The sequence below is a fragment of the Lepidochelys olivacea genome (genome assembly GCF_965140295.1).
Source record: "Lepidochelys olivacea isolate rLepOli2 genome assembly, chromosome: 1".
In the NCBI taxonomy this organism is placed as follows: Eukaryota; Metazoa; Chordata; order Testudines; family Cheloniidae; genus Lepidochelys; species Lepidochelys olivacea.
The window spans coordinates 70,248,833-70,271,943 of NC_140411.1; the positions used below are offsets into that span (position 1 = coordinate 70,248,833).

At 43.7% G+C, this 23,111-nt stretch overlaps 1 protein-coding gene across 4 annotated transcripts in view; it reads left to right on the forward strand.

Annotated features, from left to right (window-relative positions):
• TDRD3 (tudor domain containing 3) overlaps positions 1-23,111 on the forward strand; it is a 314,042-nt gene that overhangs the window by 176,937 nt on the left and 113,994 nt on the right. For all 4 annotated transcript variants that reach the window (XM_084632730.1, XM_084632729.1, XM_084632731.1 and 1 more), the window contains one exon: positions 11,828-11,969. In XM_084632730.1, coding sequence (XP_084488856.1) covers positions 11,828-11,969 — 142 coding nt within the window. The remainder of the gene's footprint in view (positions 1-11,827; positions 11,970-23,111) is intronic.

Here is a 23,111-nt window from a genome sequence, read left to right on the forward strand (position 1 = left end):
TGTGTGGTGGGAGGGTCCCAGAGTCTGGGCTTCAGCCCAAGCCCAGAAATCTATAAAACCTGTACCCCTGAGTTGGCTGACACAGGCCAACTGTGGGGTTTTCTTTTCTGTATAGACATACCCTAAGTCAGCCCTGTTGAGATTTAAACCTTGGCTTCTAGAAGTCTAGGTATTTCAAGATTGACATTTGTGGTTTAATATAGGTTAAATCATTATTTCACTATTTCACTTGCTCATCTACCAGTAGACAATATTGGTAGCTCAAACTTCTAAACTTTAGTGACCCATGTAGTTCTTAATGGATAGAATGTGGAACTGCCATTCTCTCTGCTCAGTGCTCATTTGTTAGCATCTTTTTCTCTTTGTTGCTTTCTCTGCCTGTTCCACTTTCTCCTATTTTTGTCTTGTCCTTTTGTACACAAAACAACTTAGATTACGCATGGTTTGCCTTTCTACTCGTGGAAACAGCTGTAGTAGTCAAGATTGCATGATTCTAATCAATTTAATTGTGCTGCTGGCTTTCCAAGGAAAGATAGTTTAGCTTGTGCACTGCAGTACATCTGTGTGTAAGTAGCACTGGCTGTCCTGGGGAAACCTGCTGGAAAGGTGCCTTGTGGGTGAGAGGCAGACTTTTGATGGGGAGCATGGCAGAGTTGCTCATATAGTAGAGGTTAGATTTAGGCTAGATTTGCTACACTTAACTGTGTTTGGAATAGGAATGCTGTTATGGATTATAAATGTAATCTAAGGAATGCCTTATAATCCACAAGTCTTAACTCTAGGAATTCTAGAGCTTGAATTTGAACTGAGTACTTGATAGGCCAAGTCAGGATTGAAAACATGCTACCGCCATGACCATAAGCGGTATAATCTGTATTGGTCAATGCCGAGTGCTGGGCGGTGGTTAATTAACCCAGAAACCTCAGGAAGCGCCAATGGCTTTGGACTGATGGGCTCCTGAGGAGAGTAGTGGAACCCTTGATGGAGGAAATGCCATCAAGAGGCGGACAAGCAAATTCACTCAGTGTTTTTGCCAATTTGGGTCCTTCAGCTGAGGCTGATAACCAGTCTAGGAGAGGAGCCCCGAAAGGCAGTCAGTGGAAGATTTCGTCTGCTCTGGCAACTCCTGCAGCGTAGCTGGTTCCAAATGTATCGACTCCCGTCCTTCCTTTGGTCCAAACCAGCGAAGTTAAGAGAGGGATGCTGACACATGGGCAAAGCAGCACCTCCATATCAACTGCCCAGGCTATTGCAGCCACATCACATGGAGAGGGGAAAAAATTCTTAGGCAGGAGTTGTAGACCAAGCTGGATGAGCAAGCATCTCAGAGAGGTGATTAAGAAAAAGCAGAAAGCCTACAAGGAGTGAAAGATGTGAGGGATTAGCAAGGAAAGCTACCTTACTGAGGTCAGAACATGTAGGGATAAAGTTAGAAAGGCCAAAAGCCATGTGGAGTTGGACTTTGCAAAGGGAATTAAAAGCAATAGTAAAAGATTCTATAGCCATATAAATAAGAAGAAAACAAAGAAAAGAAGTGGGACCACTTAATACTGAGGATGGAGTGGAGGTTAAGGATAATCTAGGCATGGCCCAATATCTAAACGAATACTTTGCCTCAGTCTTTAATGAGGAGCTTAGGGATAATGGTAGGACAACAAATGGGAAAGAGGATATGGAGGTAGATATTACCACATCCGAGGTAGAAGCCAAACTCAAACAGCTTAATGGGACTAAATTGCAGGGCCCGGATAATCTTCATCCAAGAATATTAAAGGAATTGGCACCCGAAATTGCAAGCCCATTAGCAAGAATTTTTAATGAATCTGTAAACTCAGGAGTTGTACCGTATGATTGGAGAATTGCTAACATAGTTCCAATTTTTAAGAAAGGTAAAAAACGTGATCCAGGTAAATACAGGCCTGCTAGTTTGACATCTGTAGTATGCAAGGTCTTGGAAAAAATTTTGAAGGAGAAAGTAGTTAAGGACATTGAGGTAAATGGTAATTGGGACAAAATACAACATGGCTTTACAAAAGGTAGATAGTGTCAAACCAACCTGATCTCCTTCTTTCAGAAGGTAACAGATTTTTTAGACAAAGGGAACGCAGTGGATCTAATTTACCTAGATTTCAGTAAGGTATTTGATACGGTTCCATATGGAGAATTATTAGCTAAATTGGAAAAGATGGGGATCAATATGGAAATTGAAAGGTGGATAAGGAACTGGTTAAAGGGGAGACTACAGCAGGTCACATGGAAAGGTGAACTGTCAGGCTGGAAGGAGGTTACTAGTGGAGTTCCTCAGGGATCAGTTTTGGGACCAATCTTATTTAATCTTTTTATTCCTGACCTCGGCACAAAAAGTGGGAGAGTGCTAATAAAGTTTGTGGATGATACAAAGCTGGGAGGTATTGCCAATTTAGAGAAGGACCGGGATATCATACAGGAGGATCTGGATGACCTCGTAAACTGGAGTAATAGTAATAGGATGAAATTTAATAGTGAGAAGTGTAAGGTTATGCATTTAGGGATTAATAACAAGAATTTTTGTTATAAACTGGGGACGCATCACTTGGAAGTAACAGAGGAGGAGAAGGACCTTGGAGTATTGGTTGATCACAGGATGACTATGAGCTGCTAATGTGATATGGCCGTGAAAAACGCTAATGCGGTCTTGGAATGCATCAGGCAAAGTATTTCCAGTAGAGGTAAGGAGGTTTTAGTACCGTTATACAAGGCACTGGTGAGACCTCATCTGGAATATTGTGTGCAATTCTGGTCTCCCATGTTTAAGAAGGATTAATTCAAACTGGAACAGGTACAGAGAAGGGCTACTAGGATGATCCGAGAAATGGAAAACCTGTCTTATGAAGGGAGACTCAAGGAGCTTGGCTTGTTTAGCCTAACCAAAAGAAGGCTGAGTGGAGATATGATTACTCTCTATAAATATATCAGAGGCATAAATACCATGGAAGGAGAAGAATTATTTAAGCTCAGCACCAATGTGGACACAAGAACAAATGGATATAAACTGGCCACCAGGAAATTTAGACTTGAAGTTAGATGAAGGTTTCTAACCATCAGAGGAGTGAAGTTCTGGAACAGTCTTCCAAGGGAAGCAGTGGGGGCAAAAGACACATCTGGCTTTAAGATTAAACTTGATAAATTTATGGAGGAGATGATATGATGGGATAGCCTAATTTTGGCAATTATTTGATTTTCGACTAGAAGCGGTAGATCTGCCCAATGGCCTGTAATGGGATGTTAGATGGGGTAGGATCTGAATTACTGCACAGAATTCTTTCCTGGGTGTCTGGCTGGTGAATCTTGCCCACTTGCTCAGGGTTTAGCTGATCGCTATATTTGGGGTAGGGAAGGAATTTTCCTCCAGGGTGGATTGGCAGAGGCCCAGAGGTTTTTTCGCCTTCCTCTGCAGCTTGGGACACAGGTCACTTGCTGGAGGATTCTCTGCACCTTGAAGTTTTTAAACCACAAGTTCAGGACTTCAATAGCTCAGACATAAGTTCATAGAATCATAGAATATCAGGGTTGGAAGGGACCTCAGAAGGTCATCTAGTCCAACCCCATGCTCAAAGCAGGACTAATCCCCAATTTTTGCCCAGATCCCTAAATGGCCCCCTCAAATATTGAACTCACAATCCTGGATTTAGCAGCACAATGCTCAAACCACTATCCCTGAGCTATCTCTCCCTGGGGTTTGTTACAGGAGTTGGTGGGTGAGATTCTGTGGCCTGCGTTATGCAGGAGGTAAGACTAGATGATCATAATGGTCCCTTCTGACCTTAAAATCTATGCTTCTTTGATCCTTGCTGGTAACGTGGACACAACACGGAAGGTGGCAGTTACGGGTTATAAGCTCTGGCTTGATTGGTGTACATGGGTCACTTTCGACCATGGGAGGGATAACTGTGTTCTATTGGTCGGCCACCGCCCGCCACAAAGCCAGGCAGCCCCCAGACAGTTTGGTGCTGATCTGCCACAGTCTGCCCGCCTCATGGGGTGTGTGGGCCTAGGCCCAAAAGTTCCAGCAGACGGAAACCTTGTACCTGACAAAAATAAGAAACCAAGAACTTTCCGGCTTGGTAACTGGAATGTCAGAACCATGTGTCTGGGATTCACGATGATGACCTACAATATACAAGCAGCATATGGAAGTCATCTTTGATACATTGTGAGCTGTACAACTCATTGTTGACATTGCAGCACTTCAGGAAACAAGGCTTAGAATCATAGAATATCAGGGTTGGATGGGACCTCAGGAGGTCATCTAGTCCAAACCCCTGCTCAAAGCAGGACCAATCCCCAACTGAATCATCCCAGCCAGGGCTTTGTCAATTGTGACCTTAAAAACCTCTAAGAAAGGAGATTCCACCACCTCCCTCGATAACCCATTCCAGTGCTTCACCACCCTCCTAGTGAAAAAGTTTTCCCTAATATTCAACCTAAGCCTCCCGCACTGCAACTTGAGACCATTACTCCTCGTTCTGACTTGCAGATCCTAAGAAGCCAGTTACACTTCTGTTGGCAAGGTGGTAGCAGCGAAGAAAATTGTCTGCACGGTTTTTGTTTTGCTGTGGGAAACAAATGGGTAAAGCTTCTAGAAACTCCCATTGGGAAGTCAGAGCGTATCATCTCACTTAAACTTCGGATGACCGTCAGCTCTGTGAACATCATTAGTGCCTGTGCACCAATACTCAAATCTAGCCTGGAGGAGAAGGATACATTTTACAACTCTTTGCATCAAGTTGTCAAAAGAATACCATTAGCTGAGCAACTAACTTTTCCTTCTTGGTAACTTTAATCCAAGGGTATATCTACACTACAAAATTAGGTTGATTTTATAGAAGTCGATTTTTAGAATTTGATTTTATACAGTTGATTCTGTATGTCCACACTAAGCGCATTAAGTCATCAGAGTGCGTCCTCACGACCGTGGCTAGCATCGACTTACAGAGCGGTGCACTGTCGGTAGCTATCCCAGTTCCTGCAGTCTCCGCCACCCATTGGAATTCTGGGTTAAGCTCCCAGTGCCTGATGGGGCAAAAATATTGTCACGGGTGGTTTTGGGTACATGTAGTCAGTCGCCCCTCCCTCCGTGAAAGCAACGGCAGACAATCGTTTCGCCCCTTTTTTCCTGGGTTACCCAGGCAGATGCCATACCACTGGAAGCATGGAGCCTGCTCAGCTCACCATCACTGCTGCTTTTGTGGCAAATCTACTGTTGGGGCTGCTGTGATCCAAGTAGCCAATGCAATCATTGACGTTCTGTTATCAAGGGTCGTACTCTGGAAAATGTGTGGGCCTTTTTAGATTTTAGGTGCATCATATTCCTGTCCTTTGTCGCTGGTGAAGTCTTGCAGCCGTACATTCCAGTCCAGTGGGCGCTGTAACACCCCGTAGCATTTCTGTGGTTGACACATGTAACAGCTACAGGGCTCTTGCTCTTTTGCTTTGGCCGAGGTGTCTTGCCCTATCAGGACCTCCAAGCATTCGACACAGAAGCACCCCCAGCTGGCATTCCTACTCAGCAGCAGCTCCTGGGTGCCTTCACAGCAGACGGTGCAATAGGGCTGCTAGCTGTCCTAGTCCATGGTGTATGGCTCCACCGCTTCCACTGCAACTCTGCAGCAGACGGTGTAGTAGGATTGGTAGCCGTCATCGTAGGACATGTAGCTTGGCCGGGGGTTCCGGGAACGTCTTCCCTGCCCGGCTCCTAGCAACCTCCAGGGCATGGTGTGCAGCTCCACCGCTTCTACTGCAACTCTGCTCTCCTGTGAGCTGGAGGCTTCTGCCTCAGGCTGCTCTCCCAGCCGGTAGCACCGCGCAGTCACACCTGCCGCAGCCTACCTCTAGCTCCCATGGCTCACGAAGCCTGGACAGTAGTAAGGAGCAGTTCAAACTATAGGTTGAGCAAGTGCAGAAAGGTGATAGAATATGCCTTTGGACCTTTAAAAGCTTGCTGGCTCTGTTGGTCAGATGTCAGCATAACCAACATGCCCATTGTTATTGCTGCTTTCTATGTGCTTCATAAAATCTGTGAGAGTAAGGGGGAGACGTTTATGGCGGGGTGGGCAGTTGAGGCAAATTGTCTGGCGTCCGATTTTGAGCAGCCAGACACCAGGGCAATTAGAAGAGCACAGCAAGGCACGCTGCGGATCAGAGTGGCTTTGAAAACCAGTTTCATGACTGGCCAGGCTTCGGTGTGACAGTTGTGTGTGTTTCTCCTTGATGCAAATCCGCTCCCTTTGTTGATTTTAATTCCCTGTAAGCCAACCACCCTCCACCCTTCGAAATAAAGTAACTATTGTTTTGAAACTATGCATTCTTCCTTTAGTAATTAAAAAGAATCAGATAACAGACAAGGTAGCCGGGGTGTGGTGGGGGAGGAGGGAAGGACAAGGCCACATTGCTTATTGTAGCCACACTAAAAATCAAACTGTTTGAATGACAGCTTTCTGTTGCTTGGGCCATCCTCTGGAGTGGAGTGGCTGGGTGCCCGGAGCCTCCCCCCCCCCTCGCCGGCGCGTTCTTGGGCATCTGGGTGAGGAGGCTATGCAACATGGGGAGGAGGGTAGGCGGTTATACAGTGGAAGCAGTGGGGTTCTGTGCTCTTGTTGGCTTTCCTGCAGCTCCAACAGACGCTTCATCATGTCCGTTTGCTCCCCCATTAGCCTGAGTATTGCGTCCTGCCTCCGCTCTTCGCGGTCACTTAATTCTTTCCTGGCCTCTGCCACTGAATGCTTCCATGCATTAAGCTGTGCCCTATCAGTGCAGGAGGACTGCATGAGCTCGGAAAACATATCATTGCGAGTGCGGTTTTTTTTCACCTTCTAATCTGCGATAACCTCAGGAATGGAGATGATAGGGGGAGCGTAGAAACATTCTACACGCTACGATTCTGGTGCGACTGCATGGTCACCTGTGCTGCTGAGTTCGCCACGCTGACCAAACAGGAAATGAAACTCAAAAGATCCCAGGGCTTTTCCTGTGTACCTGGCTAGTGCATCGGAGTTCAAACTGTTGTCTAGAGCAGTCACAATGGAGCACCTGGAATAGCTCCCAGAGACCAGTACTGTTGATTTGCGTCTGCACTATCCCAAATTCGACCCAGCAAGGTCGATTTTAGCTCTACTCCCCTCATCGGGGAGGAGTACAGAAGTCGATTTTAAGAGCCCCTTAGGTCAACAGAATGGGGTTGGTTGTTGGACGCAGTCATTTTTAAATAGACCGAACACGGCTAAATTCAACCTAACCTCGTAGTGTAGACCGGGCTAAGAGTCAGTGCAGACAACAACTCATGGCCAGATTGCCTAGGACATTTTGGCATTGGCAAGATGAATGAGAACAGCCAACGACTTCTTGAATTCTGCGTCCAAACCCAAATGTGTATTACTAATTCATAATTTACAGGAAAAGATTGCCACAAATTGTCATGGCGACTTCCACGGTCAGGCCAGTGGCACCAATTAGACCTTGTTATCATCAGGAGAAAAGACCTACCCTTAGTGCAGAACACTCGCATGTTCCGCAGCACTGATTGTGACACTGAACACTCCTTGATTATTAGCAGTGAAGATTACAGCCAGGAAACTACATAGAGAAAAACCTAGGAGCCAGCCCAAAATCAATGCTATTAACTCTGAAAACCAGAGGAAATGCCAGGAGTTTGTGAACTTAGCATGCATGGGAAGTCATTACCAGAGAAGGCAGAGGAATTTTTGGGAAGATTTAAGAATAACAATCCATGAAACAGCTTTAGCTACATTTAGGGGTAAGAGACCATCAAAAATGACCAGTTTGAAGAAAATGAAGCAGAACTGTTACCTCTCATCAACATTAAGAACACAGCCTATCTGGATCACAACAGGAAGCCAACAGAGTGTACCAAAGTGAGACTTCCACATGCAAAAACTGAGATACACCAAGCAAGCAGATGCTGTGCAACTCCTAACTGGATCAAGTTCTGTGAAGAGATACAGATAGTCTCAGACATAGGAAACCTCAAAGTCATGTATGATGGCCTGAGGAAGCTCTAGGTCCTGCTGTCAACAAGGTTGCCCTTCTCAAATTGCACAGTGGTGAAATCATTACAGATAAAAACAAGCTGTTGTCTCATTGGGTTGAATGCTATTTAGAGCTATATGCACAGGAAAGAAACATCACCTGCAAATCACTGGATCAAATACCAGCTCTCAGGTCATGCTAGAGCTAGATGTGGAGCCCACTGTGGAAGAGCTAAGCAAGGCCGTTGATTTGCTATCAATTGGCAAGGCTCCTGAAAAAGATGGCATCCCAGCGGAAATCCTCAAGTGCAGGAAAGACGCTCTATTACCATATCTTTATCAGCTGCTACTTAAGTGCTGGAAAGAGGGAGAGGGGACCACAAGAGATGCGCAATGCAAACATCATCACTTTGTATAAAAATAAAGGTGAAAAGAATGACTGCAACAACTACAGGGGTATCCTGCTACTAAGCTTAGCAGGAAAAGCTTTTGCAAAAGTCATCTTAGTACGCCTACAACAGCTGGTGAATTGTCTACCCTAAATCACAGTGCTGATTCAGGGCTGGAAGATCAACTATAGACATGATATTTTCTCTGCGTCAACTCCAAGAAAGGTGCAGAGAGCAAAACCAACCATTGTACATAGCCTTTGTGGACCTAACTAAAGTATTCGGCACTAAGAGTAGCAGCCGTGTTAGTCTGTAGTCGCAAAAAAAAAAAAAAAAAAAGTGCTTGTGGCACCTTCGAGACTAACAAATTTATTTGAGCATAAGCTTTCGTGAGCTACAGCTCACTTCATCGGAGCTGTAGCTCACGAAAGCTTATGCTCAAATACATTTGTTAGTCTCGAAGGTGCCACAAGTACTCCTTTTCTTTTTGAAGATGGAGTGTATCTTCACACAAGATCAGATGAGAAACTATTCAACCTGTCCCAACTTAAGTCAAAGACCAAAGTCAAAAAGGTGCTAATCAGGGAACTTCTATTAGCTGATGATGCTGCCCTCATAGCCCACAATGAAGATCTATTACGAGAACTCATGGACCGCCTTTCAAGTACCTGTCAGACATTTGCTCTTGCCATCAGCATCAAGAAAACAGTTGTAGTAGGACAGGGGGTTCCACAAGATCCTTCAATTACCTTAAGTGCAAACCAGCTAGAAGTAGTCTAAAAGAAAGTTCAACTATTTAGGTTGTACAGTGACTACCAACCTCTCATTGGATAAAGAACTAAATGTTCTCATTGGAAAGGCTGCCATCATCTTTAGCAGACTAACTAAAAGAGCATGGAACAATTCAAACCTTACCATCAAGACCCAAATGCTAGTGTACCAAGCTTGCGTCATCAGCACTCTCATGTATGATCAGGAAACATGGACAATTTATGCTCATCAGGAGAAAAGGTTGAACAGTTTCCACTTATGCTGTTTATACTGCATACTCAACACCAAATGGCAAGATAAAGTCACCAATGCAGAGGATCTTCAAAGGGCAAATTTACCAACTGTGACAGCCCTGCTCAAGTGAAGACGACTGCGCTGGCTGGGCCATCTGAGTAGGTTGGGAGGTAGATGCATACCCAAGGATGAGCTCTACGAGGAGCTATCAGAGGGAACAAGAACAACAGGACATCCCAAGCTTTGCTATAAAGACATATGCAAGTGAGATATGAAGGAATTTGAAATTGATCCTGACCAATGGGAAATCTTGGCAAGTGATTGTAACAAGTGGTGCCATCTTCTCCATCAGGGTATCAAAGTCCATGCTGGGAGCTGGCTCCTACAGCCTGAGGAAAAAAGAGCCAGTAGGAAGCAAGCAGCTCCCAACTAAGATATATACATTTACAGTAACTGCCAAAGATCATGCAAATCTCGGATTGGCCTGTTCAGTCACATGAGACATTGCAAACCATCTACATCATAGGCTGCAATTCCCACTGTGCCTCACAGATGAAAGGATGCCAACAACAGAAGTTGATTGGTGTTGTACTACTTTAAAAAAAAAAAAGGAAAAAAATAAGTCTGACATTTGTTGTCATTTGCACTTGCATGTGGCAAATACCTTAATAAAACAGTATATGAAGTTAGGTACTTTTTCCAATTTCAGTCTAGTAGATCTGGTAAATGCTCTGTATTTATTTGCAATAAAAGCTTGAAATCTCAAATCTGTTATCCATTCTGTATGCCAGTGGATCTACTGCAGTATTCTGTTAACATACAATACAAGCAAAGCATCAGTAGCTACACTTAATAGTACCAGAAACCACTATGGGTTTTCTTCTTCCTCTACTGAAGTAACTGTTAATGTAACCTGTGCTGCTTAAGAGCCATTGTTATTTAAACAATATTTACTTTGTCATACTCCCCTTGTGTCTTCATAAAGCCACCCTAAACTTCTCTCCAGAGTTCCTCTGTGTGGTAAAGTTTAGGGAAACTGGTAGTGACTCAGGAAAAGGAGAGACAAGAAAAGTAGCTCTGACCCAAGCACTGATCTTATTATGCAAGCTGATCATTAAAGCTAGTGCCAGGGAACATGTGAATTTATAGTTGGCTAATAATTGTAGCTGATTGTCCAGTTCCCTTGAAAAACAAATTTCAGGCTCGCAATCTAGTCCAAAGTATTCCACCTGTGCACTGGTTATACTGTTGTACATGTGCAGTCCACCCCATAGAACTTGGTTTTTGTTTGCATTACTTAAAGTAGTTGTGACTTGTAGTTATTGGATATTATTTCACAACAGAATTCTTTGCAGCCTGGTATACTCTGTTTTAATTATAGTGGAACCTGATGATTTTATTTTTTAGATTTTGGTCACAAGGCAGGTTTTTTTGCCATAGTAGCCCAGTGCTAATAAAAATAGCAAGTATAAAGCCGTAGGGCAATAGGTCTGAAATAAAATAATGAATTAGTAACAAAATATCCTGTGGTTGGCTTGGGGAAATGAGTATTGGTGGCTGGGGATGTGGGGTTGCTTCTATGTAACTGGCTTGAATTTGGCATGCTTGGTAATTGCTGAGAAGTCATTATCATCTGACAGCTGATGAGTGGCTTATGTGAAAAGAGTAGGTGTTTCAATCCAAAAATCACTAATGAACGAGTTCCACATAACAAAAAACTGCCATCAAAATTGGCATTTATTAGTACCTTTCTTGGCACTTAAGCAGAGAAGTCAAAGACTGAACAGGCATGGAGACTGTTCCCTGAAAGAATTGTTATCTGCAGAACAGAGTACAGGGACATACATGTCAGGGGAGTGCGGGAAAGTTTGTATTACCATTCCTTGTGCTGTAACTGTTGTGTAGTTAAAGAGATCAGTTCACTTTTCCGCATGGTTAATCTGGAGTCTTTCCTGAACATCAAATTTACTTTAAAACATGCAATCCTAATACTGTGTTTTATTTATTGTATTTCTTATTATTTAATACTTTGCAAGGGTGATTTTGTAGCTGTTTATCTTAGTAATTTGATAGTTTTTCCTATGCATTGTTTGTTTCAGTCAAATCAAAAATTTCGCAAAAAACACCAATTAATCCCAACAACCCACTCCAAGAATGGTTCAAGTGTTTTATAGCTGCGAAGTATTGACTTTGGTTCCATAAATAGGTTTGTTCAGACATATTATTATTTAAAAAGTAACTGAATATCATTTGTGTTTATATAAGAAAACATATTTATAGGTAGTTTTCTGTCAACATTGTTTCACTCTATTTAAATGTACTGCTATTTAGTAACCTGTGGTTGGGTTTTGTCTGGTAGAATCTCTATATGTAATGTTTGAGATTTTCTTTGTTTGTTTCTGTTTTTAGCTTGAACACACCACCTGGAACAAAAATTAAGCTGTCAGGAATTGTTGAAGTGAAAAATGGATTCCTGCTTTTGGATGACAGAAACACTGTCGTTCTCGGCGGTGAAGTGGATCATCTTATAGAAAAGTGGGAGTTACAAAGGGTGAGGTAGCATCACTGTGAATGCTTGTCTTACAGGAGGTTAATTATATATAACTTCTGCAAGCTAATTGTGACTAATAAAATGTTAGAAGTTTTTATGCAATAATAGTATTTTAAATGCAAATATTTAGAACTTCGCTGCCCAAGTTATTGTTATGGGTAAAGCCAAATCACTGTAATTAAATGTAATATTTTATGCTGCAGTTCAGATGCTGCCCATGCAGAAATAAGTGAAAACTTTTGAGCAACAAATGATTCATTTTTTATTGTGCAGAATTTTAAATTTAAAATGTGGGTTAAAAATTATATTGGCCAGCAAACTGTTTTTAGCTAATCATTCTCTTCACCTGAAGCAGGTATGTGGCCATCTGTCTGTTGCAATGTATTTAAGCGTGGTGGTGATTGGCAGGATGGTGGTTGTGGTTTCCCTGACCAGTGCATATAGATTTTTTTTTTCTTGCAACAGAATTTTAAAATAAAAGATTTTCAGTTGTAGTCTGTAAGCATACTTTTACGTCAGCTGTGCTTAAACATAATTTTTGCTTATGTTTCAACAGTAGTATAAATAAGGCTGCAGTCACGTAAGATGAACTGAAGGTGTTGAGAGCTTTTAAAGAAATCACAAAGATTTTTAATTTCATTCACTCCACTCTAATATGGCCAAATTAGGAGAGCATATCAGTGGAGAAAATGTTATAGGCTGGCTATTTTCTTCTCCAATATTAATGATAAGACAAAGCAATGATGATTATTCCCAGAGTAGGGACTAATCTTGGACTTGGACTTGTGACAATGTTCTAGCCTGTTGATTGATTACTGTTATACTAAATGACTAATGTAGATTTAGTCACTTTGCCAAATGGATTTAGGGACCATTGAGTGATATTTGTTCACTGAATTATCTTAAATATTTAATGGTTCAGAATGTAGACCTATTGCATATGTCAACCAATCAAAGAGCATCTTACCCAAGAGCATTATTTTCAACTGACATTAATTTTGGCAAACGTATTCTTTGTTGTTGTTGAAACTATCTTTGGTCTTAGTATGGGAAGTGTTTTTTTTAAGGTATTTTGGACAAACTCAATTATAATTGATTTGAATGATTTTGACTTATAAAAACACACAAATAAAGAAAATGTGTGTTAACATGTCTTTTTGTGCTCCGGTAATTGAAAAATAGTTGTAAAAAAATCAATATAATCTGTAAACTGTGTAGGTATCCTTAAGCTATGCTGCCTTCATACAAATAATGTCCGAAATGCTAAATCAAATTGTGTAATCTCATGTCCTGTGCATCTCCAAATCTGGTGTCATAAAGGGAAGAGAATTCCAAAGGTAAGGGTTGTCAGGTATAGAGCTCTGCTAATATCCTTGAAAATTCAGCTCTGGGGCCGACAGCAAAATAATTTCATTCATAAAATCAACAGGCCCAGCTTGACAAAGGCCTGGCTGGGCTGATTTAGTTGGGGTTGATCCTGCTTTGAGCAGGGGGTTGGACTAGATGACCTCCTGAGGTCTCTTCCAACCCTAATCTTCTGTGACCCTATGAAAGTTTGCAGATGACACAAATGTGGGGAGTGGTAAATAACGAAGAGGGCAGGTCACTGATTTAGAGTGATCTGGATCTCTTGGCAAACTGTGCACAAACAAACAATATGCATTTTAATACAGCTAACTGTAAGTGCATGCGAGAATGTAGGCCATACTTACAGGATGGAAGACTCTATTCTTCAAAGGAATGACTCTGAAAAAGATTTGGAGATCGTGTTGGATAATCAGGTTAACATGACCTCCCAGTATGATGCTGTGTTCAAAAGGGCTAATGTGATCCTGGGATGCATGAACAGGGGAATCTGGAGTAGCAACAGAGAGGTTATTTTACCTCTGTGTTTGGTATTGGTGTGACCACTGCTGGAATACTGTGTCCTGTTCTGGAGCCCACAGTTCAAGAATGATGTTTATAAACTGGAGAGGGTTCAGAGAAGAGCCAAGAAAATGATTGAAGAACTAGAACACATGCCTTATAGTGATAGACTCAAGTAGCTCAATCTATTTAGTTTAACAAAGAGAAGGTTAAGGGGTGAGTTGACTACAGGCTGTAAGTTCCTATATGGAGAACAAATATTTAATAATGAGCTCTTCAGTCTAGCAGAGAAAGGTATAACATGATCCAGTGGCTGGAAGTTGAGGCTAGACAAATTCAGACTGGAAACAAAGTGTAAATTTTTAACAGCAAGGGTAGTTAACCATTGGAACAATTTACCAAGGGTTGTGGTAGAATCTCCATTTCTGGCCATTTTAAAATCAGGATTGGATGTTTGTCTAAAAGCTATGCTTTAGAAATCATTTTGGGGAAGTTCTATGGCCATTATACAGGACATCAGACTAGATGGGCACAATGGTCCCCTCTGGCCTTGGGATCTATGAATTGAGGATAGAGGCTCTCTGTTCCTGTGCTCAGCCACACCCTGGTCTATCCTGGGGCAGGTGGGAACAGCCAGTAGAGGGAAAGTCCAGCTTTGCTCTAGTAGCCCTGGGATGGAGCTTGCTCAGAAATTCTGTTTCTATGGGGATGGCCCACATGCAGTTCTGTCACAAGTAGCAGCTGAGAAAGGATGGAGTCTGCTCAGTTGCTTTGTGGGGATGGTGTCTATGCAGTGTTGTCAGCACTGGGAGCTGAGAGAGGCTGGAGTATGCTCAATGAGGATGAGATCTTCTGAAAATTTAGCTGCTAAAATCAAAGTGTGTTGTGTGAACATAAGAACATAACATAAGAATGGCCATACTGGGTCAGACCAAAGGTCCATATAGCCCAATATTCTGACTTCTGACAGTGGCCAATGCCAGGTGCTTCAGAGGGAATGAACAGAACAGATCAAGTGATCCATCCCCTGTCACCCATTCCCAGCTTATGTGAACTGTGATCCTTAACGGTTTTATCCTGGTTGACATAATTTTCTCTTGGTGTCCATGTTCTATGCCAGGGATCAACAACTTTTGGCATGCCGCCATTTATAGGAAAAAAATTTTAACATGCGGACTAATGAAAATTTGATGGCTGTCTGGTGTCTTCTGTATGCCACCATTTTGATGTCACTCAAGAGCTATATTGTAGCGAAGTTAATGTATGCCCTTCTGCTTTGCTTTTTTACAGTGTGTAAAAACCCACCACAGGAGCATATTTTCCTGTACAAAAGTTCCCCAGTTCTTCCACAGCTATCCCAGTGGCCCTGTTAGATTCCTTACTGAGGAGGAGATAGTCCACAAGTGTAAATAAATACATTGTGTAATCATTGGCCATCTGCAGATTTTCTGATCTCTGTGATATTGTTACTACAATGATGAAAGAGCTGCACTACAAGAGAACCTTTGAAAGGGCTTAATCTGTACACAATAAATGGAAATCTCAGCAGTGGTGAAGTGTCTTGGAAATGCAGGAGCTCTTGGTCAGCCTTTTGAAATAAATAGGGAGTGGATTTTCCTGAGGAGAGAAAATAGGAGAAACATTTGTCAAAATGCAATAAACTGAATTTTCTACACATTCAGCTTGATCAAAACCTCTTCTCTCTTTCAACTCTTTCATCAGTACATTTGTTGTACAGCACCCCATTGCATGGTTTTATTATTAGTCATAGACACTGAGCTCAAAAAAGTAAAATCCATATGCAGGTAAGATAAGAAAACATTTTTCATATACTTAGATTGTAAGAGCTGTGGGTAGGGACCATTTTTGATCTATGTGTGTATGATGTGCAGCACAATGGGTCTTCAGTCCCTGATTAGGGCCTTTAGGTGCTACTTTATTAATTTTCAAAAGGAAAATGGTTGCATCTGTCGAAAGAAAGTGGCCTGGGTCTTTCCAGCTCCTTGCTCTTCCACACCCAATCTGTGCTGCTTGTCATCATGGCCAGAATATAAGCAGACAGGCACATAGGGCTCCAACTGTCCTTTATTGATATAATAATACTCTGATGAGGTCAAACTAGAAGATTATAAGGTCTCTTCTGGCTTTAATACCGATGAAAATTCTGTAAATAACTCTTTCTATACGAAGAGTGTACTCTATAATAACCCAGCCTGAATTTTGGATTTTTTCCTCCAAACGATCACAGCTCCAGAAACAGAAGCTGCTAGAAGCTAGTCCAATGTGTTTATTTTCTAGTGAGAGCAAGAACTACTTGTATCTACATCTCATATGCCTGCAAAGGCGAGGGAGTGGGGAGAGAGATTATTTTGTTAATCTCCTTGTCGGCAGGAGAAAGGTCCAGTGGTTAGAACACATGTTTAGGAAGTGGGAGACATGGGTTCAGTTCCCAGCTCTGTCATGGACTTTCTGTGTGACCTTGGGCAAGTCACTTAGCCTCTGTGCCTCAGTTCCCCATCTGTAAAATGGAGATTATAATGTTTCACCTACAGAGATGTTGGGAATACGTATTTGAAAGATTATGAAGCACTTTGAGATCTACCAGTGAAAAGCACTGTAGTATAATTAGTTATCAGAATTCCCTTTATCCAAAAATCCTAGGTATCTAAATCCACAGTGTGTCCTTCATGTACCTCTGTGCTAATTAATCACTTGGTAATAACATCTCAATTAGCCTGTTAGGGCCTGTGCACTGTATTTGGCAGCAAGCTTCCCACCCTTGGCCCACAGACTTGTGCTAGCAAGGTTCCAGCTAGCACTCTAAGAACAGTTGTGTACACAGTACTTTGACATTGCAGCTTGGGCTGGAGAACAGGCTCTCAAGCCTACCCCTTTCCAGGCCTCCGGCCGTGAGCTTCAGCCTGAGCTGCAGTGTTTAAACAGCAGTTTTTAGAGTGCAGGCGCAAGCTGTGCTCACGTCTGTGGATCCAGGCCTGTTGGCTCATTCCCAGATGAAGTGTACACGTGCCCTTAGGGCAGGGGTGGGTAAACTTTTTGGCTCGAGGGCCACATCTGGGTATGGAAATTATGTGGCGGACTATGAATGCTCATGAAATTGGAGTTGGCATGCGTGAGGAGGTGTGGGCTCCAGGGTGGGGGCCAGAAATGAGTTCAGGGTGCAGGAGGGGGCTGTGGCAGGAGGTGTGGGGTTGGGCCGGGGATGAGGGGTTTGGAGTGTAGGAGGGGAATCAGGGCTGAGGCAAGGGGTTGGGGCACTGGGGGGTGGCTTAGGGCTCCAGGCGGCACTTACCTCAAGTGTATCCCGGAAGAAGGAGCATGTTGACCCTACGCAGAGGTGCGGCGAAGAGGCTCTGCTCCTCACTGCCCCATCCGTAGGCTCTGCCCCTGCTGTGGTTCCCGGCTAATGGGAGCTGCGGGGGCAGCACTTGGGGCAGGGGCAGCATGCAGAGTGGAGCCCCCTGGCTGCCCCTACGCATAAGAGCTGGAGAGGGGTCACATCACTGGTTCTAGGAGCCGCGCAGAGCACCTCCCAACCCTGCTCCCCGGCTGGAGCAGGGTAAGCCCCAGATCCCGCTCCGCAGCGGGAGCTCAAGGGCCGGATTAAAATGGCTGGTGGACAGATGCGGGCTGTAGCTCACTAATTTATGGCTTTGCATTTGTATAGGGTCTTGAGCAGTTACTGAGACATAATGCTCTTACAGGAGCTTGCTAGGTCTACGTCAGTGAAACTGCAGTGCAAAATAGAACTTCTGTTTATCTCCTTCTTTGGGGTGATGTGTTGAACAGCTCACAAACACACAATAGGAAAACAAGTCCCTGTTCTGAAGAAATTATAATCTAAGTAAACAAAACAGTGAGAAATGAGCGAAGGGATCCAAGCAAGGTAAGTTTGGCGTGTGTTTTGATGGGTGTGTGTTTTTTTTATAATTTTGTAATGAAATTTTCTGTTACATTTTTTACTCCTTGTGATAGCGTGGCAATCTGCACCTCCTATCTGGAGTGGCCCACAACTGTCAGTGCCTACCTCAGGGCAGAAATAATTAGACATGCAATAGCATATAGTTGACTGTGTTACAAAGGAAACATTTAGCTTGCTGTGCTATAAATACCTCTCTTCTTATGTTCTAGAAAATTGTTACCATTTCAGGATGATAAAGTAAATGTTATGATAAGGTAAATCTTCTCCTTTAAAAGTTGAATGTATAATAATTGGATATCAGTGAGGTATATGATACATGGAATACGAGGCTTATTTCTGATGGCCATCTTAGGCCTTGTCTACACGGGGTGGGGGGATATCTATCTAAGGGTACGTCTACAGTACGAAATTATTCTATTAGAATTTTCGGGAGCTATTTTATACATTTGGTCTTCTGTGTCCCCACTAAAGCGCATGAATTTGGCAGATTGCATCCACAGTACCAAGGCTAACATCGAATGTTGGAGCGGTGCACTGTGGGTAGCTATCCCACAGTTCCTGCAGTCTCTGCCGCCCATTGGAATTCTGGGTTAAGCTCCCAGTGCATGATGGGGCAAAAACATTCTCGCGGGTGTTTCTGGGTGTGTGTCGTCAGAAAGCTACGGCAGACAATCGTTTTGCGCTTTATTTGGCGTGCAGATGCCATCCTGCTTTCAGCAGACGGTGCACCGCTGCTCTCCTGCTACTATGAATCCACCTCTCCAACTCAACTCTGCTCAGTCATCGTGAACCAAGCAGCACAGCTTCCACCACCAACTCTGCTCTCCCGCTATTGCCACGCTTCCGAGCTTCTCCATGTTGTCTGTCCTGGGCTACCACCTCCGTGAAAGCCACAGAAGACAACCATTTTCAGCCTTTGTTCGGCTACCGTGAATCAAACAGCACAGCTTCCACTGCCACTCTGCTCTCCTACGTTTTGTGCTCTTTTTCCAGGATTACCCATGCAGGTGCCATAGCCATGGAGTCTGATCAGATCTCCACTGCAGTTTTGACCATTGTAAATACCTCACGCATTATCCAGCAGTATGTGCAGTACCTGCAAAACTGGGCGCGGAAACGACAACAGCGCGATTACTATAGTGATGAGGTCATGGACACAGACGGCACGGCATGTGGTGATTGGGAGATCATGGTGCTGTTGGGCCAGGTTCATGCTGTGGAATGCCGATTCTGGGCCCGGGAAACAAGCACAGACTTGTGGGACCGCATAGTGTTGCAGGTCTGGGATGATTCCCAGTGGCTGAGAAACTTTCGTATGCATAGGGCCACTTTCATGGAACTTTGTGACTTGCTGTCTCCTGCCCTGAAGCACAAAGACACCAAAATGAGAGCAGCCCTCACAGTTGAGAAGCGAGTCGCCATAGCCCTGTGGAATCTTGCAACACCCGATGGCTACTGGTCAGTCGGGAATCAGTTTGGAGTGGGGAAATCTACTGTGGGGGTTGCTGTACTGTAAGTATCCAACAGAATCATTGACCAGCTGCTATCAAGGGTAGTGACTTTGGGAACTATGCAGACCATTGTGGATGGTTTTAATGCGCTGGAGTTCCCTAACTGCAGCAGGCAACAGACGGAATGCATATCCCTATCTTGGCCCCAGAACACCGGAGCTACCAGTACATAAACTGCAAGGGGTACTTTTCCATGGTGCTTCGAGCACTGGTGGATCACAAGGGACGTTTCACCAACATCAACGTGGTATGGCCGGGAAAGGTGCATGTCGCTCGCATCTTCAGGAACTCTGGTCTGTTTGGACAGCTGCAGGAAGGAACTTACTTCCCAGACCAGAAAATTACTGTTGGGGATGTTGAAATGCCTATAGTTATCCTCGAGGACCCAGCCTAAACTTTAATGCCCTGGCTCATGAAGCTGTACACAGGTACCCTGGACAGTAGTAAGGAGCTGTTCAACTATAGGCTGAGCAAGTGCAGAATGGTGGTAGAATGTGCATTTGGACATTTAAAAGCGCATTGGCGCAGTTTATTGAGTCGGTTAGACCTCTGCAAAACCAATATTCCAATCGTAATTGTTGCTTGTTTTGTGCTCCACAATATGTGTGAGAGTAAGGGGGAGACATTTATGGCAGGGTGGGAGGTTGAAGCAACTCGCCTCGTCGCCAGTTTCGCACAGCCAGACAAGAGGGCAATTAGAAGAGCACAGCAGGGTGTGCTGCACATCAGAGAAACTTTGAAAGCCAGTTTCATGACTGGCCAGGGTACAGTGTGAGTGTTGTTTGTTTCTTAAAAAGATACATTTTAGAGAACAAAGGGGACACTGTTTTTCAGTGAAACAGGAACTTCATAGTACACAGCACATGATCTTTCTGTACAAGGTTTCATTTTGCCTCTTATGCTGAAGTGCCTGCCGCTTTGGTGTGAGTAAGCCATCACATGCTGCCAGGCAACAGAATTCAGCATGCAGGCAGCAGCCAGGCAGCAGAATTCAGCTTGCAGGCAGCATGCGGGCTCTCTGAGATGATCGCTTCACACAACACCCTTCCCTTCCACCCCCTCCACACACACACCCACCACGGGGCTCCGATGAGGATCTGAGCAGGGATGAGCCCTTTAAACTAAACGCAAACAGCCTAGCGTGGCTGGGTCTCCCCCCACCGCGTGGCTCCGATCAAGCTCTCACTCACCAGAAGTGCCTTCTTCAGGGTCATGGTCGGGGAGCATGCTTTGGGAGTAGGAGGAGGCTATTGGCTCCAGCATTAAGAATAGTTCCTGGCTAAGGGGGAAAACAGATTCCCCACTTGCTGCGTATGCACTGTCCTCCTCCTCCTCCTCCCTCCGTGCTACTCCCCCCTTGCAGGTATCCACGGACAGTGTTGGGGTAGTGGTGTCATCACCCCCCATAATTGCATGCAGCTCACAGTAGAAGCAGCATGTATGGGGCTGTGACCCAGAGCGCCCGTTCGCCTCCCTGGCTTTTTAGTACGCTTGCCTGAGCTCCTTGATTTTTGTACGACACTGTTCTGTGTCCCTGGAGTAGCCTCTTTCCGTCATGGCCCTAGAGACTTTAATGTTCGTATTTCCGTTCCTTTTTTTGGAACGTAGTTCTGCCATAACAGATTCGTCTCCCCAACATGCAGTGAGATCCAGTACCTCCCGTTTGGACCATGCTGGAGCTCGTCTGCGAATCCGGGACTGCATGGTCTCTTGAGATGGTGGACTCTGCATGGTCGCCTGTGCTGATGGTGACCAAACAGGAAATTCGAAAGTTCCCAGTGCTTTTACTGCCTACCTGGCTAGTGCATCGGAGTTCAGAGTGTTGTCCAGAGCGGTCACAAGGGAGCATTCTGGGATAGCTCCCGGAGGCCAATATTGTCAAATTGCGTCCACAGTACCTGTAACCCGGAACTGCGATCTCGATTTTCGCACTACTCCACTTGCCAAGGTGTCAGAAATCAGAGTAAAGAGCCCTTTAAATCGAAAAAACTGGTTTGGTCGTGTGTACGGAACCAGTTTTATTTCGAGGTAACTTGGCTAATTCCGAAATAACCACGTACCGTAGACCAGGCCTAAGTTACGCAACTTCAGCTACATGAATAACATAGCTGAAGTCGACATACTTAGATCTACTTATTGCGGTGTATTCACTATGGTAGGTTGACTGCTGATGCTCCCCGTCAACTCTGCCTACGCTTCTCGCTCTGGTGGAGTACCTGAGTCGACGGGAGAGTGTTCGGTGGTCAATTTATCACATCTTCACTGGATGCGATAAATCAACCCCCACTGGATCAATTGCTCTGGAGGTAAGTGTAGATATTACCTAAGTAACTTGCAACAAAGGGCAGTATGTTCTAATATAAAGAAGCACAAGTTTCAAATACATAAAGGAATGAATATTTTTTTCCTAGCACATGAAATTGCACACAGATAAACAACAAGGAACATTCTCTTTCATTCTATCATTGATAACTTAGTGGATTTTATAAGTTATACGGTATTACGTATATAAGTACACATCAATTTTTAATTAAAATGATCTCTCCTGTTTCTGTCAAAATAATTTCCTTTCCTAGTTGTTTATAGTAGACTATAGGAGGTTGTATGTATGCACATTGATTTCCAGCCTCTGGTGATCCACTTTTTTTCTGTTGGTAGGAATGTGAAATTGAATTTAATGCTCTGTTTAGTGGGAGGATACAAATCTTAATCTAATCTCTGACAAGAGAATATAAACTTCCAGGTTCAAAGATGTTGGAAAGATGCTAGAAATATTTTCAAAAAGTTCTTGTTTTATATTACATATTATAATACATACTATTCAGTGGTGATGTCTGGGGGTTAAATCCAGTAAATGTAAGACCCTAGCGTGAAAGTCGGCTGAGCAACAGTATCATGGGCTCTGTCCTTAAGTGTTTACTTCTCTGTCTGAGTGATTTGCTACTTTCAAGTGCTTCTCAATGAATCAGTCTTGAGGAGTGCTGTAAGCTTTTATTTTCATCAAACAAATCAGTAATTGTGTTTTCCATTGCAAGTGGGGCTCCTATAGAAGGCAATGATTTGGCAGTTGCATATACTGAGTTATTTGGTATCTCATGTAATCCAGAAATGCTGTTATTACTTGACGGTGTTCTAAAAAAGTCAGATTTAATCTTAAGGGTACTTTAAAAAGTCTTTGTAATTATGGTCCAAAAATCTACACTTATGCTATATTCAGGATGCTGTCAGCATTCTAGTGTTGAAGAGAGAAGTCATTTTATTTTTTCAGCAGTGGAGTTGTCTTTTTGAGCTACTGTTGATTTTCTTCCTGTTCCACCCATGTGACTTGCGAGTTCCTGGCTTCATTAATAATCAAATATAGATACTAAGGTCAGAAGGGACCATTATGATCATCTAGTCTGACCTCCTGCACAACGCAGGCCACAGAATCTCACCCATCCACTCCTGCAAAAAACCACACCTCTGTCTGAGCTGTTGAAGTCCTCAAATCATGGTTTAAAGACTTGAAGGAGCAGACAATCCTCCAGTAAGTGACCCGTGTCCCATGCTACAGAAGAAGGCGAAAAACCTCCAGGGCCTCTTCCAATCTGCCCTGGAGGAAAATTCCTTCCCGACCCCAAATATGGCGATCAGCTAAACCCTGAGCATATGGGCAAGATTCACCAGCCAGATACTACAGAAAATTCTTTCCTGAGTAACTCAGATCCCACCCCATCTAAATCCCATCACAGGCCATCGGGCCTATTTACCATGAGTATTTAAAGATCAATTAATTACCAAAATCATGTTATCCCATCATACCATCTCCTCCATAAATTTATCGAG